General features: G+C 44.6%; 1 protein-coding gene across 4 annotated transcripts in view; it reads left to right on the top strand.

Moving 5' to 3' along the window:
- LOC144818434 (transducin-like enhancer protein 4) overlaps positions 1–17,109 on the top strand; it is a 283,390-nt gene that overhangs the window by 232,295 nt on the left and 33,986 nt on the right. For all 4 annotated transcript variants that reach the window (XM_078675849.1, XM_078675852.1, XM_078675851.1 and 1 more), the window contains 5 exons: positions 7,924–8,029; positions 8,220–8,413; positions 8,605–8,681; positions 12,901–13,150; positions 14,296–14,543. In XM_078675849.1, coding sequence (XP_078531975.1) covers positions 7,924–8,029; positions 8,220–8,413; positions 8,605–8,681; positions 12,901–13,150; positions 14,296–14,543 — 875 coding nt within the window. The remainder of the gene's footprint in view (positions 1–7,923; positions 8,030–8,219; positions 8,414–8,604; positions 8,682–12,900; positions 13,151–14,295; positions 14,544–17,109) is intronic.

Raw genomic sequence — 17,109 nt, 5'->3', positions numbered from 1 at the left:
ACATCATCCGGGAGGCAAGGAAGCCAACTACCAGAGCTTGCTATGCAGCGAAATGGAAGCGGTTTGTCATCTACTGTACAGCGCACGCTATCAACCCGCTCGATGCATCCATTCCTAATATCATCTGCTATCTGTTGCATCTTTACAAATGCAATCTAGCATACGCTTCCATTCGGATACACTTATCCGCCATAGCGGCTTATCTCCAAAACAGGCAGCATCTCTCTGTCTTCAGGGTGCCTGCCATTAAAGCATACCTGGAAGGGCTGAAGCGGGTCATCCCTCCCAGGACCCCGCCAGCTCCTGTGTGGAACCTCAATGTGGTGCTCAACAGATTGATGGGTCCCCCATTTGAATCTCTGCATTCATGTGAGCTTCAGTTCCTCACTTGGAAAGTGGCTTTTCTCATTGCCATAACGTCTCTACGACGTGTTAGTGAGCTACAGGCGCTCACAATCCAAGAGCCATTTATACAAATTCATTCAAACAGGGTGGTGCTGCGCACTAACCCCAAATTTCTCCCAAAGGTGGTGTCGCAGTTTCATGTCAATCAAACCATCGAACTGCCCGCATTCTTTCCAGAAACAGTAGCAGAAAGAATGCTCCATACGCTTGATGTCAGAAGAGCGCTTATGTACTATATTGACAGAACACAACCTTTTAGAAAGACACAGCAACTCTTTGTTGCCTTCGCAGCCCAGCATAAAGGCAACCCCATTTCCAAAGCAGGAATAGCCAGGTGGATCGTTAAGTGTATTCAGATTTGCTATCAGAAGGCTAAGCGCACTTTAACGGTCCCCTCCAAGGCGCACTCCACACGCAAATTGGGGTCCTCCATGGCATTCCTAGGTAACATTCCTTTGGAAGACATTTGTAGAGCAGCCACATGGTCTACACCACATACGTTCACTTAACATTACTGTGTAGATGTGCATTCAAAACAGCAGGCAGCTGTAGGACAGGCTGTTCTTAAAACGCTTTTTCAGACTTCTGCAGCTGGCACGGGCGGCCGCCGTTAATGGAAGGACTGCTATGTATTCTATGCTATAGATATGAATTTAGCAGCCCACATGCCTCGAACTGAATATGCTACTTACCAGTATGCATCTGTTCTTGGCATGTAGGGCTGCTAACATTCATATCGCCCGCCCTCCTCCCCTCCTCCCCGGCGCCCGTAGCGGCTGCAGACTTTTCTTGCATTTAATCTCTAGCATGGCCATCGCTTACACGGTTAAACTCCATCTTTGCCACAATGGCTAAAAACAATCTGGGGATGGAGTCGATGCCCATGCGCACTGTAGTCCAGGGGAGGAGCCACCTATCTCGTGATACTTCGAAGACTCTTCCAGGACAACAATGTGCAATCATCCGGACCAACACTAGGTGGCGATCTATGCTATAGATATGAATGTTAGCAGCCCTACATGCCAAGAACAGATGCATACTGGTAAGTAGCATATTCATTACTCTTTCTGGAACCCAAGGACCCAAGAGAAGTGGCGCGTATGCCGGCAGAGCGCACCGCGCAGCTGACATTACTATACCAAAGGTCCAATAGACGCTCTCTCAGGGTACATTACACGCAAACCAGATTTGTTGCTTGAAACTGTTTAATTACACTACACGTTTCTGCTGACGAACAGCCTTGATCACATGTAATGAAACCCACACTTGTGTGCATTTAAAATTGCAGGGTGACCGAGAAAGAGGACTCATGGGGAACATAACATGTTGGCTACATTGGAATGTGTACTTAGTCTGACACAGTAGAGGTAAAATACATACTGCTGTTCAAAAAACAATAAATTCGGTGAAGTAAAATAATTGATTCATGTAACCAAAACAAAATACCGGTTCAAAGGTCATGGGTGAATGCTCATTCTTGATGCAGCTGAGAAAATTCACGGTAACGTGCCAATGCACACACCAATGACCAGCATCAACGGGTAGATAAGGGAGACAATATGAGTAAAGGCAATAGTGCCTAGTCCAGTCACTCTATGAACTCCCACCCGGTGCCCAAAGGTCTGTCCATAAATTGCGCGGACAAAATAGTCTACCCGTAATAAGCACAAGATCTGGATCGCTATCTGTATGCGTTCCAGGGGGAGAAAGAAGTGAAAGTGATGGGCACCTGCCCAGGCATATCTTGGCTGTGACTGTGGTAAGGTACACCATGATCCCCATATTATGAAATCAAAAACCACCATGCAAACACGATCTTATCTGAGAAGATATCCCAGGGGTGACATCGAAGAAAAGGGTAGTTAACCCGTGCCGGTGAGTGACGTGGAAGTGGGTCCCTTCCGTTCCTCCTGCAAAAGAAACACAAGAAAGAGAAAGTAACTAAAATGCATAAAAACAATGTGATGCAGACTTATGATTGCAATCAATCATTAAGTACAACTTTACAAGTTATTCATTGCTAAGCATGGAAAAACATCAATGGATAGACGAGGGATAGGAAACTAGACCCATTATCTATGAATTAGTTTAAGTTTAAGTTTAAAGTATTTGTAAAGCGCAAACGTACACCTAAACGGTTTCTTGGCGCTAAAATGGCAAAACAGCCTAAGTGTCGGAATCAACCGCTCGGGCATAAACTGAAGCAGGGGAAATGGATTTTAAGAGAGAAAGGCCTGGGTGAACAACAGAGTTTTCAGGGATTTGCGGAAGATGGAATACTGGGTGAGGGATCTGAGGTGAAAGGGAAGGGAATTCCAAAACACCGGGGCGAGGGTGGAAAATTTAGAGCCACCCTGGTTTTTTTTTTCCTATAGCGAGGGGCTACTAAGAGGTGTTGGGCCGAGGAGCGAAGGTCTCTACCGGGAACATAAGTTTTGATGGCTGAGGATATGAAGATAGGGGCCAGACCAGATCTGGCCTGAAAAGCCATACAGCCTAGTTTGAACAGGGCGCGTTCCCAGACAGGAAGCCAGTGGAGGGTCTTCAATAGAGGAGAGGTGTGGTGGAATTTAGGGAGACCAAAAGCAAGGCGGGCCGCCTGGTTCTGAACTAGTTGTAGCTTGCGCATGCTGTACTGAGGGATGCCGTTGAACAGGGCGTTCCCATAGTCCAGGCGGGACAGGACCAGTGCGGACATAATCAGTTTGAGTGCAGGAAAAGAAAAAAAGCGAGAAATAGAACGAATAGTACGGAGAGTGAGAAAACAGGAGGAAACCACCGAAGCTATCTGGGAGTGAATGGTGAGTTTATCATTGAGCTTGATGCCTAGAGTTTTGACAGAGGAAGCTGGGGTAGGAGGAGAGCCAAACGAAGGGGGCCAAAATAAGGAGTTCCAGGGACTGGAGCAACCACCCGTAAGCACAAGTTCCGTCTTATCGGGGTTGAGCTTCAGGTGGTTGAAATTCATCCAGTCCCTGATAAAAGATAGAATTGATTGAAAATTGGAAATAGAGTCAGAAGAAGAAGACAGGTTGAAGATGAGTTGGAGGTCATCGGCATAGTTATATACCGTGACCTCCAGCTGCTGAAGAGCAAAGATAAGGGGAGAGATGTAGAGATTAAATAATAAAGGTGACAGAGAAGAGCCCTGGGGCACCCCGCACTGGACCTGACAGGGGGTAGCTGAAAACTCCCCAAGACGAACCGCCTGGGTCCGGTCCCTCAGGAAGGACGAGAGCCAGATAAGGGCCGAGCCTCCAATGCCCGCCGCCCTGACACGGGAGAGTAAGATGGAATGGTCCACCGTGTCAAAAGCGGCGGACAAATCAAGGAGGACCAGCGCCTGGGGTTGACCTATGTCCATACCTTCTCTGAGGGTGTCCAACACAGACACCACCACTGACTCTGTCGAGTGCCTAGGTCGGAACCCAGCCTGGCAAGGGGCCAACACCCCATTTTCCTCGACAAAGGCGCTGAGCGCAGAAGTGACGTGTCGCTCGAGTACCTTGCCTAAGAAGGGTAGCAAGGAGATGGGGCGGTAGTTAACCAAGGCAGAGGGGTCGGCTCCTGGTTTTTTTTAAATGGGGACAATAGTGGCAGATTTCAGTGACGGGGTCACGACACCCTGGGCCAAGGAGTCATTGAGGAACCTAAGAGGAGGCAGGGTACAGACAGAATAAATCTGCCGTAAGATGTATGCGGGGCAGATATCTGCTGGGGAGCCGGATTTGATTTTAGGAAGAAGAGAGAGGAAGGTTTCCTCGGTAAGAAGAGGAAAAGAGTTGAGAGAAATTTGGGCAGGGGGTAACTGGGGGTCTACAAAGAGAGGGGAAGGGGGGGGGGGGGGGAATATTCGTTTTGATTATCGCGATTTTTTCCACGAAATATGAGTTCAGCGAATCGCAGAGTTTCTGGGAGGGAAGGGGCATAAATGAGGTCCTGTCAGAAAAAGCCAGGTCATGGGTGATGGAAAAAATCTCCTTGGGTTGATTCTCTGCCGCCAAAATTTTGGCAGAGAAGTAGGCTTTCTTGGTCTCTATAATGTTTTTTTTATAAGTCCCTAGGAGAAGGACGTAGCGGGACTTGGAGGTGGGACAGTAGTCCAATCTCCATCTGCGTTTTGCTCGTCGGACCGTTAATTTCTGCTCTTTCAGTTCTTTGCTGAACCATCGATTGGCGTCTTTAGGGCGCCTAATCGAGGTGCGCCGAAGGGGAGCCAAGCTATCGCTTCCATTCGTAAGCCAGGAATCAATGGCCTTGGCTTGAGCTGCAGACGCCAAGCCCGACAGAGAAGGAGAGGAGGCTAGAAGTGAAGAGGTTAGGTCCGGCAGGTTGACCTTGCCCCAGTTGCGAGCCCATGAATTTTTAACAAGGGCAGGTATCTTGGTCGGACGAAGGCTGAGGGAGAAGGAGATTAAAAAGTGATCTGACCAAGTACAAGGAGAAACGGTGAGTGAAGAGAGGGGACAATTGAGAGACCAAACTTGGTCTAAGATATGGCAGTGAATATGGGTGGGAATGTGAACTAGGGAAGTGAAATTAAGTGACAGAAGGATTTCAGACAATTCCTTGGAAGAGGCACATTCCTTGGGATCCGAGGGCCAATAGTTAAAATCCCCAAGGACCAACACTGAAGCATAATTGACAGCCAAAGTGCCAAGTAATTCTTGAAAGGCGGGGAGAAAAGACGGAGTGGGTTGGGGTGGACGATAGACCAGCACGACGGCTAAGTGAGGGGAAAAGGAGGTGGAGCGGACCACAAGGTGGTCAATACCTCCCAAGGGGGGTGAGGGGAGAATCTGGAACTGAAAATCAGTGCGGGCAATCAGAGCAACGCCTCCACCCGTTTTCCCGGCTGGGCGGTCGGCCCGGATAGCATAATAGGTCGAAGGGAGGGCGGCCAGTAGAGACGGAAGAGAAGACTCACAGAACCATGTCTCGGTTAGAAATAAGAGATCAGGTTTATCCGTATCAAGAAGTATGAATAGTTCCTGGTGATGTCTAATGGCTGATCTTGTATTTAGTAAAATATTAGACAGTGGAGGGGAACGGATGTCAGGGGTGAGCAATGAGTGAGGAGCTAACGGGGAGACAATAATAGGGGGGCAGCCTTGTGGACAGGCTCAGCAGGGAGAATAGCAGCCCATGTTGGTGATCCGTTGAATAATGCAGGGGTCAAGGGACCAATGACCTTGTAGGAGAGTGAGGTCAGCTGAAGAGTATTGGGTAATAGGACCAGGGGTAGTAGCCCCTAGCCCCGGCCGGCCGCGGACGGGCGCAGACGGGCTTAACTCTGGCGCGACTCCGGCGCGCCAACGACGCGCCCGCTGCGCTGACGCATAGTGGCTGTTTAAGTAGCAGTGTGACTAGGGGGGTGTGGCTAGGAGGTAACCGGCTGACAACCCAACCTGGCGCCCGCAGTCGCCGGGGGTCACCGTTACGCGGTCAGCCCACGGCGGATTGCTGGCTTCAAGTAGGCAGTAAAGGTGAGTGTGGCAGCTAGTAGTCAGCAGGGCCACTAGGAAAGATTAAAAGCGATGTCGCTGCTAGTCGTCAACAGCGCGAGGAATGGGGGTAAGATTGCTAGTAATCAGCAGGGGAGACCAGGGATTAAAATAAAGTAAAATAACAGCGCTCCAGTAAATGCGCGCGAGCCCTCTGCCACCGGGCTGCGAGCTATCGCTGGTAGGGCAGAAAGGAGGGTCCTAAGTAGCAGTGTGACTAGGGGGGTGTGGCTAGGAGGTAACAGGCCGACAACCCAACCCAAGATGGCGCCTGCAGTCTCTGGGGGTCACCGTTACGCGGTCAGCCCACGGCGGATTGCTGGCTTCAAGTAGGCAGTAAAGGTGAGTGTGGCGGCTAGTAGTCAGCAGGGCCACTAGGAAAGATTAAAAGCGATGTCGCTGCTAGTCGTCAACAGCGCGAGGAATGGGGGTAAGATTGCTAGTAATCAGCAGGGGAGACAAGGGATTATCTATGAATTCCCTAAGTGTATTGCTAGTTCCTCATCCTGGTTTCAACCCCCGGGGATTTTGGTTTGGAAATAAATGATGTATTTTGACTCCTTCCTAAGATATATATATATATATATATATATATATATATATATATATATATATATATATATATATACCAATAGCAGCAGGTGAGAGATGAATAATTCACCAGATTTTTTACACACAGAGGTCCCCTCATCAAAGTTATCATAAGCCCTTCCTGAAAAAGCATACTTTGAATCCAGTCAGCCAGGCAGGTATCAGCCTATTTAACTGTCATCATACTCGGCAAAGCTATTGGAGAAGCCACCTCACAATTAAAGCATTTGTGGAAGAGAACTATTTACTAGACAACAACTAAGCAGGCTTTATACCAGGGTTTGACACTGAGACAGTAATTGGATTGGTCACTGAGGACTTAATAATGATGGCAGACAATGGAGGATGAGGGTCAGCTGTACTTGTTGACCACTCTGCGGCACTCAATGATATCAAATCATAGCATAATGATCCAACAGTTGTAAAAAGCTCATATCGGAGCCACTGCTCTTAAATTGATTTATTTCCAACAGATGCCTACAGGTTCAACTAAGGTCTTTATATTCAACTCTGTCTCCTCTGTTGGGGAGACCTCTGTGTGTAAAAATTCTGGTGAATTATTCATCTCTCACCTACTGCCGTTGGCATTTTAACTGTATCCTTTCACCTCTGCTCCGTGCTTGTATTGAACTGCATGAGAGACTGCTTTGCAACCATGGCCCTTTCTGTCTGCTTCTTCTATGTCCCTTCCTTGTGTCTCTCACACTAATGTGCTAACACCGCATAGTGTAGCGCGTTAAATCCAGAGCTTTTGCCTTTTCCAACACTTATTATTTCTGAAACTCGAAAGTGGTCTTTGTTTCATCAGCCTGGCGGGAAGGTACTGTTGTATCAACGATGCATTCTAATTTTTTATGTCCATGCTTGCATTTTAAATAGACCTCCCTTTGCTCAATTAAGATGTAACTGCAGACATTAAAATCTGACATTTCATGTTCTTGAATTGCATCCCGCCTTTGGTAAATTGCTTGCACCGAAGTAATTCGCCTTGGTCTCTTGAACATTTTATCCCCTCCTTCCCTGTGCAGTTATTGGATTATATCTTTCCTAGATAACTGCATCACCTGTACTGTAGGTATGTTGTAGATGAAGCGCAGATGGGACCCACATTGATCTTTCTGCACAGCAGCAAAAGTGAAGTAAAACAGCATAAACGTATTCTTAATTTGGTTTCAGAATGTGGGTTTTAGATTTATTTACTGGATGGTTCTGGTTGTAGTGCTTTACTGTTGTAAGGTTCTTTGAAAGTGCTGCATTAGTAGCATTAAAGTATGTAATGCATAATGGTAGACTCCGGTCTTGAGATGAATTGTGGATTTTTCTTTGCAATTACGAGAATACAATACAGAAAAAAATGTACTCCTCTTCCTCATACTAGCATTTTGTTGAAAATTGACTGTGTGACCTTTTTCCTCCCACCAAGAATGAAAAGTCAACCACTCCAGTATCAAAGTCGAATACTCCAACACCACGAACAGATGCTCCAACCCCAGGGAGCAACTCCACATCAGGTCTGCGACAGATACCTGGTAAGCCGCTAAGAAGTTCATCTTTAAATAGCTTTGACAGTGTGTTCAAAGTGATTTACCATTGATACTGAGCTGATGGAGCTCGTCCCTTCGAATTGTTTTCGGTAGGGCTTGTGATTCAAAATTCGGCTAAAATGTTCCACCCCTATAACGGAGTTGATTATAACTCATCCATTTGTGTTGATTCCAGCTGCAAGTTTGAGAACCCCTATGGCGGTGCCATGCCCGTACCCTACTCCATTTGGGATTGTGCCACATGCTGGGATGAATGGAGAATTGACCAGTCCAGGAGCAGCCTATGCTAGCCTTCATAATATCTCTCCTCAAATGAGTGCTGCAGCTGCAGCCGCAGCAGCTGCTGCCGCCTATGGAAGGTCTCCTGTGGTAGGTTTATCCTTTTGTTGATGTATAAATATATTTAATGTATCCTCTTTTACTGGAAGATGTAGTGTCTACTGCACTTGATGTGTATGTTAATGTTTTGGACTATATTTTTAAATTATTCCTGAAGTAGATGTATTCTTTTGCCATGATATCTATGATGCAATCTATTCTTCTGCTTTTCAAATCGACAGGTTGGTTTTGATCCACATCATCACATGAGAGTGCCAGGAATTCCTCCAAATCTGTCTGGAATCCCTGGTGGAAAACCGTGAGTTTCTGCATTATTAAATGAACGTAAATATAATTGATTAATTGAATTAATTTAATTGTTTTTGTTGTCACTTGGAGAATACCATGTTTCTTCCATTATTTCTGAATCTGATACCTCTGTATTCCACCACAACACATAGTTTTCCTATACAACTTCTAAGACTCGTCCCCTTAAAAGCAACCATTTTCTCCTTTGTGCTCTTTTCTGCTTCTTTCAACTAACCCATTTACCCCTCTTCGTCTGCCTCCATTACTTCCCTTTACCCCACACTCCCACTCCCTTTTATCCATCTTCCCACTTTTCTCCCGTTTGCCCCTCACATATTACTCGTTTTTTCTCGCTTTTTTATACCTGCCACCTGTCCTTCGCATGCCTGCTAGCTTTCTTCCCCTTTTCCTTCCTATGAGCCCCTCTTTTTCTTCTCTTTAGCACCCCTCCATATGTGCTAATTTCTTTTCTCTCCTTGTAGCCCTTTCCTCCCCTCCGACCCTCTCTCTTCTGGTATTTTGTTACTCCCTGTTCTGGTCTTTTTTTATCCCTTCACCCCCATGTCCACCGCACCCCACAAATTGGTTATTCATGTCTTCTTCTTTGGTCCTTTGTTTCTCAATTCCTCTCTCTCCCTTCTGACTTCCCTTCCCGATCAGGGCACTCCATGTTTCCTCCTTTTCTTCCTTCTCCTCCTGTTCCCTTGTCTCCCATGGTCGTATCCCAGATCATCCTCATAACAGATTATATATTGCTTGTTAATGCAGTCCTCCCATTTGTAAGTTCATAACAGGTGGCATGTTACCAAGTTATCTGTACTCAGTCTGACTATGCGATTGAATATAATAACTTAATCATTTGAATACCTTATTAAACACTGTGGTAGCCATGAATTCGCCAGGGCTACCACTGGTCTGTGAAACTGAAATCACAAGCATAACATTTGTTAATCCAAGTAGCAAATACAGTGCCCCAAATACTCCATAAAACAATACCTCTCCTTTACTACACCCTAATTTCTTATATAAATTCAGTATTATTGCTGTCCTTGCGTATTTCCTTCCATATTGGATTAGGTACCTAACCGGTTTGCAGCCAAATTGGAAGTAAAATGGAGTAGTGTTCTAAGCGTTCATTGGTTGTCAAGGAATTTTGGTTAGAGTTCTCAGTTCCTTGTGTTATTTTCTACTGCGTGTTACATTATAGGATATACATGGATATTAGCTTTATATTCTTCTCGCCTTTTGCGGAAAATCTGCATTGTTGCAGTTATTAGTAGTGAACCATTTTCCTATTCAATCCTTCTATAAAAGGCTTCTCAATAGCTCTGAAAGAATGCGTGATAGATACCTAAAGTGGCGGGTTTGTCACTTAAGATAAATTATGTGGCACTAGAGCAAATTAAAGAAATGTGTAACTTTAGTTACCACTTTTGTAATGGACTTTCCACTGCTGATTGTGCATGGGGGCCGTCCGCACCCTCTAATGTGGGCACCCACTAAGGCTCATGAACCGCCATGTACTAAGGCTTACCTTCAACCTTAAATACTCCTCGCAAACATGCAGTCCTATGAATCGAATGTTGAAACAGCCCAGACGTTTTCTTTGCTTTTATACCCTGTCTTTGGACCATAGTACCACCCCAAATCTGTCAGTATGCGTCCGCTGTAGTAGGGGCTGATCACTATCCTCAGGATGTTCTGATATTCCAATCTACTGTGTGTGATAGTGCTACCTAGCTCTACAATTGGGTCATATGCAGGGACACTCGACTTGTGGGATGATGCAGCGTGTTCTGCATAATTATGGATTTATTGCATGTGCCATGTAATCCTGCCTCTTTTGCAAAATTTCCATATGTCAACAAAAAAATGTTTCTAGTTCAGCTGGAGCAAACATTACTTTAAGTGCTAGGTGTAGCAGACCCTTGGTAAAGAGTAACTTATAAGGTTTTGGTTGCTGATTGTTGTCTTCAGCTGCTAAACCAGTGCAAAGGAGGTAACACCTTTGCTCAGACAGTATTATTGTGTTAAAATGTCAAAATATTGAAATATTGCCACTGAATGTGCCAATTATGCCAAAGAATTCACCTTTACTTGCAAAGTAATTTACCCAAACCTGCTGCATAATTTGATTCTCATTTGCCACATGATTCCAGTAGCCCAGGTGATATGCAACCATGGCGCTGTGATTGAATGCTGCATGACTACTAGCATATTTTGATAATATATCAGTTGGTAGTATGATGGGGAAAAAAAGTCTCTAGCTATGGGGGACATAAAAAGCTGCTGATACAATGTAATAGCTTTTTCTGGTCACCCTTTAATGCTATATTCTGACAAGTCACTGACCGCTTCCATCAAAACACATGGCATGATGTACATGGAATACAATTGCAACACAGAAACGCGTGCCTTTGCTCTGTTCACTCACAGATGGCTTTCAAATATTGTCCTGAAAAGAAAACCCTAGCATATTGCTTCTTCACCATCGGTAATGCTGATTTCCTCACTGTGAGACGGAAGTCGGTTTACCTAGACATTGTTCTGAGCAGAATGTTGTCCTCTCGATCAGCGGCTCAATGCAAACCTGCTCTGTTTTTTGTTAAAATTTGTAAACACTGAGCTTTCAAATGCTTGAAGAATCGAGCTTGGATCAGCTGTGTTTTAGGCCATCCCAATCAGAGGGTCTGAGTAGGGTCAACAGACCCTTCAGTTACAGATGCTCAGCTTGGCTGAAAAGCTATTTCCAAAAGACAGCCAGCAGTGGTGTTTCTGGATAACAGCTGTCAAATATCCCAATCTTATAGTTTTGTTATGCCCACTCCTGGAGTTCTGACTGCCTACAAAACTCAATCCTTGGTAAATGTTTTCACAGTATTAGGAGGGCAACCTAATTTCCTTTTTCACATTGAACTTTCCAATTTGAATTGCATGTATCTGTAATCACTCTTTTTTGTTTTCAATTACTTTCCATATTTCGTTTTTCAATTCATTTCCAGCCGTGGATGTCTTTTTCCATAAAGTTCTTTTTTTTACTAAGTGTCCAATTCCATCACACTTAAAACAGATCCAGCAAACACGATTCATACCTTATATGGACTTCATCAGGGCCTTATATATATATATATATATATATATATATATTTTTTTTTTTTTTTTACGTAATCAGTACTTTTCACTATATCAAAACCAACAACTCTGGTGCTTATTTTAACATTAACACGTTGGCTGGGTCTGTTTTAAGTGTGATGGAATTGGATACTTAACTGACCTCTTCAGCGAACACTTGTCGACTCCAGGAGTAGTCTGTACCATACCCGGGAGGGTGTGGAGGAATTAGAAAGGGGGGGGCTTTACTTACAGTTGTTTGTCAAAAACATTATAACAGGAGTGTAGTGGGGTATTTTCTTCGGAATACTTAATAAACAGTTTCCATAAAAACGCACCAATTCAGAGTGTACCTTAAAGTCTAACTTTTCACCCGTGCCCATCGTTGACTGTTCATTCACTCAGGATGTTCTACCGTATTTCCACTCGATCTGCTGCCCTCTGACTTATAATCCACACTGCATTAATATGTATACACAATTAAAGTAGTGCTGAGTACACAGCTGCTTCTTGACCTTATAGGCCTGACACTCTAACCTAGCATGGACATGCACCATTGGTAATGCCACTCTGTACACTAGGCTCGGGGAGGTTTTTTTATATCGAATTCCTGCTTTTCCCATCATTTCCTCGACATCTTCCATGCTTGTTAACAGGGGGTTCGGGGCTGTATTCCACAGGCTCCAATTACACGCTGGCAGCTATAGCTGTCTCGCCCAGACGGCATGTCATTTGTGCGCTGCTGTGAAATGGTATTAGAACAAGAGTTTTCTTCTGGAAAATGTCAAAGATTGATGCTGTAAAGGTTGACACTTGTCAGGCAGCTGCTTGCAACCAGGTAAAGTTGCCAAAGTGCACAACAACATTCTGCTCTGAAACCTGATTAAACGAGGAGAGATTGTGCTTGTGTGGGCTGTTCATCGGAGTCTAGTTCAAGCGGATTTAAAAAAAAAAATTTTAATGCTGAGTGATGGGAGTAGAATTCCGATAAATAATTGCCCAATGGTTTTGTGGTCTTAAGTCCTTTGTTTGTTTTGCACAATCCAGGTATAGTATGTGCTCTGGTGTGAGATAACGGGGATAGCTGAGTAAAACTTGCCTCTCTCTGACTTTGAAAGGGCCTATTCGTTTCATGTCAGCGCCGATGGCCAGATGCAGCCGGTCCCATTCCCTCCCGACGCTCTGATTGGACCGGGGATCCCTCGCCACGCACGTCAGATCAACACGCTCAATCACGGGGAGGTCGTGTGCGCAGTCACCATCAGCAACCCCACGCGGCACGTGTACACGGGCGGCAAGGGATGCGTCAAAGTCTGGGACATCAGCCACCCGGGGAACAAGAGCCCCGTCTCTCAGCTGGACTGCCTGGTACGTAGACAGCCAATCATTGGGGTGATGCATTATGGCGCTGCGCTGAAAGCTGGGAAGCTCTGTCGACCTGATCAATGCGTATTATGCCGCATTGACGAGCCAGGAATGCGCCTGGGAGATGTGCTCACTGTGTTGCCGCTGCAGCTATTATTTTTAGCACCCGGGTTCCTTTGGGGAGAGAGAAGATGCGTCCACCTGGGAATTGTCTGCAGCCGTTTCTGACAAATGGGCTTTGGAAATGCTGCATCGGGTTTCTTGTAAGTCAGGTGAAAGGTAACCGCCACCGGCTCATGTTCAGAAGTCGACTTAAGTGTAAGCAGCGACCTCCAAATGTGTTTGTGTGTATATGCGTTAAGTTGATCCCCTTTCCAAGGAGTATCGAACAAGGAGTGTGTTCTGACATTAGCACGCGCTTTGAAAGAATGCTCACAAGAAGGCTATAGTTTATTGGTTAAAAAGCCAGCAGTAGTAATGTATGGCCATGTGTTCTTAAGTAAAGGTCATTGGAGTTTAAATTATTTTACTGACCTCTGGTTCATCTCCTGTGAATTTTGTCAGCTTTCATTCGCTTAACGTATAAAGACAATGCTGCGTCATTTTGTGTTTTTTTTAATGAGCAGTTTGCAGCCAGCTCAGTAGTTAAATTGTAGAATTAAATTCATGTTGCTTTACGGAGGGATCTTTCTTGCCACAGACTGATTGTGTAAGCAGTGCTAAAGGTGCAAAAATATGGCTCGTCTTAAACAACCATCTGTACTTTTAGAAACCTTTTGTAGGTTCGTGTCAACAATAACTCCTAGGCTGTGATGGGTTAAACATGTCTCTTGTCTATCACATAAATGATAAAGCTAATATATCTTTGCAAGTGAATGTTGGGTAGTTGGAGGTGGGTGAATGTCTTTGCATTGTTCTACTAATTAAGATTAAAGATCTCGGTGGTGAGATTTGTAGATCGGGTTTTAAGTGCTTGCTTAATGTCAGGTAATTTCCTGTTATTAATTCACTTTGTCATTGCCAAATGTAGAAACCCATTACAACTAGAAGAGGTGGGGGGGGGGGGTTGTTTTATGTGCTTCTCCTTCAGTGCTGGTGTAGATCTTCTTTTCTCATGAGAAGTCGCTTCTTGTGCTTTGTCTCTGCAGAACAGAGATAACTACATCCGTTCCTGTAGATTGCTCCCTGATGGTCGCACCCTGATTGTCGGCGGGGAAGCCAGCACGCTATCCATTTGGGACCTGGCAGCTCCGACTCCCCGCATTAAGGCCGAGCTGACGTCCTCTGCTCCCGCCTGCTACGCTCTGGCAATCAGCCCCGATTCCAAGGTCTGCTTCTCCTGCTGTAGTGATGGCAACATTGCAGTGTGGGATTTACACAACCAGACGCTGGTCAGGTGGGTTAACTGAAACTGATTGCCCGGTCATGGTTATTGACTTGCATATGCTGTAACCGAAATAGGTTTCATCCACCACCAGTGCTTCATTATTGAGGTTCCATTGTTCTCAATCTATGATGTGTCTAGAGATTTTTAACATGTCATTCACTGTTTTTATGTTTCTGGAGATTGTATTTTATCTAAAGACAGTCTGTTCCTATCTTATGAAAATTGTTACTGGTTAGAAATACCTTCTCGTTTAGTGTAACATAACTGAGGAATAGCCATTTAAACCTCTGGTTTTGGAGGGAAAAAATAGAGATAGTAATGTTCACTCTTCCACTACTGCCACAATATTCCCTTCTTAATCACAGTCCTTACTGTGCACGGCTGTCCACCTCCCACATACAGGTGCACAGTTTCCACTCCATAGATATTTATTCCAAATGAAAACTCTTCCCTCCGTTGAGACTTTTCCCCTGTGTTAGGAGTAGCCTACACGTAGTTCCCCCCTCCTCTACCTTCTCAAACATCCTATGTAACTACTCTAGTTCGCTTGGCATTGAGTGAAACACATCAAAGAATGACGTATGTGTTGGAAGGACTAGACTGGGAAAGGGAGAATCCGAATAATCAAGATTACTGGTAAGTCATCTAATCATTGCTTACTCAGCTCCCTTCCTCACCCTAGACTTTTTTTCTGAGCAGAAGCTAACATCTATATCTTTTTCTGAAACTCATAGACCTAACAAACGTACTACAAATTCCTGCTGTACACTAACACAATAAAAATTGTTCAGCTGGAACACCAGCTCACCTTTGGGAGAACAGCAAAACCAGATCACAGCCTCTTTTCCCCACCACTGGTTGATATTAATGCATGGTTTGACACAGCCTATCCCATGGCTATGATGTTAATACAGATTTAAGTAGCCATAACTAGCCGCGCACCCACAAATGATCCAGAAACCTTTTTCGTGCTCCAGCGCATTCAGCAGGAGAAATCTGGCTTTCTGTCGAGCCCTGCGACTTCTTGTACGTGCTCCAGACTACAGTAAAGACAAATCTATTTGGAGGGCTGCTGTGTAAGCATAGATAGAACTGAAAGGCAAAGTTGTGAACTGCAGCAACGAGAGGGCACTATTATTAATATTATGCTAGTCATTTGGATTTCCAGAATCCGAATACACGTGTGCTCTGTGAATCACTATAGTATCTGGACAGGGAAAATGGTGCAAGAGAAGATATATTTATTAAAGTGAGAAAAGGAGCTGTTCTGATGGGTGGTAAAACATTACACACTCATGCCAGCAGTTGTTCTCTAAGCAAGCACAATGGTTCCTGTATGAACAATAGGTTATATAAATGTCAACAATTAATGAAAATAAATCAAAATACCGATGTTCAGTGAGTCAGTGATAGCAGAGTATGACAGTTTTAATTTTTGATATTTTTTATAGATCAAAATTTTTAAACTGCTCAACAGTGCATGAAAAAGTGTGCTCTGTGCTCACCTTAGTGCACATTTAAGTGTAGAAATAGCTACAGTGTGGCCACGTGATTGTAAATCTATAATCATTCAGCAACTATGCATACGTTTCCTCCAATTGATGGTAGAAGGCAGTGGCTGAAGGAACTACCAGTCGATTGCGTTTTGACCCATGAAGGGATGTTGGGTAATCATCAGGCCTAAATAAAAAAAAGCAAGGCAGAGAGATGGGCTAAGGGAGAATGTAAGAAATTAAGAACAGTATGTTACAGAATTGAAAGTTCATAACAAACAGTAGGAAACTGTAGGCAGCAGCTTCCTTATTTTTGGATTTGACAACTAAACTATCTAGATTAGGCATCCCTGTCAGTCTCCAGTGCTCCTGCTGAAAATTAATTTTAACCTCCTGCTGGTGCCCCGTGGTAATCATTGTTTTTGTGGAATTCTGCTTATACTGGTAAGACCTCTTCCCCTCATTCATTCCCATTTTTTGCATTGTCACATTAGTTTTCCTTTTCCCAGTTGATTTTTACACTTCCAGGTCATACATTAGCACCCGGTCTTTCTTCCTGTTTTGCACCATGAACTTTTTCTGAATTGACTTGCTGTGTAGTATTCTGCAATCTAGTGGTTGGTTAGGAATTTTTCTTTTTTCCCCCTCAGGCGTCATCTTCCATGATTTGGAGGTATGTTTGTCACTTTAAGATGTCAGTCGTGCGCCCCAGAAGCTCCTGTGCATGGTCTGCATCTTTAGATTCTTTTTTTCTGCCTTTGGTTCTGGAAGCAAAACCCTGCGCTTGAGGATCATCCCAAACAAGGAATGAACAGTCAAAGGATGACTGATAACGACCGGATATCATTTAAATAAGTAGGTGTGCCACGCGGTGGAGTCAACCTTGAGGTCAAAGAACATACATCTGTGGGGGATGGAATCATCAAGGGCCTTCCCCAAATTCCACCATACTTTTGCACAGAAAGACATTCACAAGGTGTGTAACCTCTGTCTTCAAAGGGACCACAGCGTAGAAGGCTGAGAGATGTGTGCCGGTTCAAGCCAGAGACACTCCAGACCAGCGAAAGGTTAGCAAGTTACGC

The sequence above is a fragment of the Lissotriton helveticus genome, chromosome 2_1, assembly GCF_964261635.1.
Source record: "Lissotriton helveticus chromosome 2_1, aLisHel1.1, whole genome shotgun sequence".
Classification (NCBI taxonomy): Eukaryota; Metazoa; Chordata; class Amphibia; order Caudata; family Salamandridae; genus Lissotriton; species Lissotriton helveticus.
This window is presented reverse-complemented; position numbering and strand designations above follow the sequence as displayed.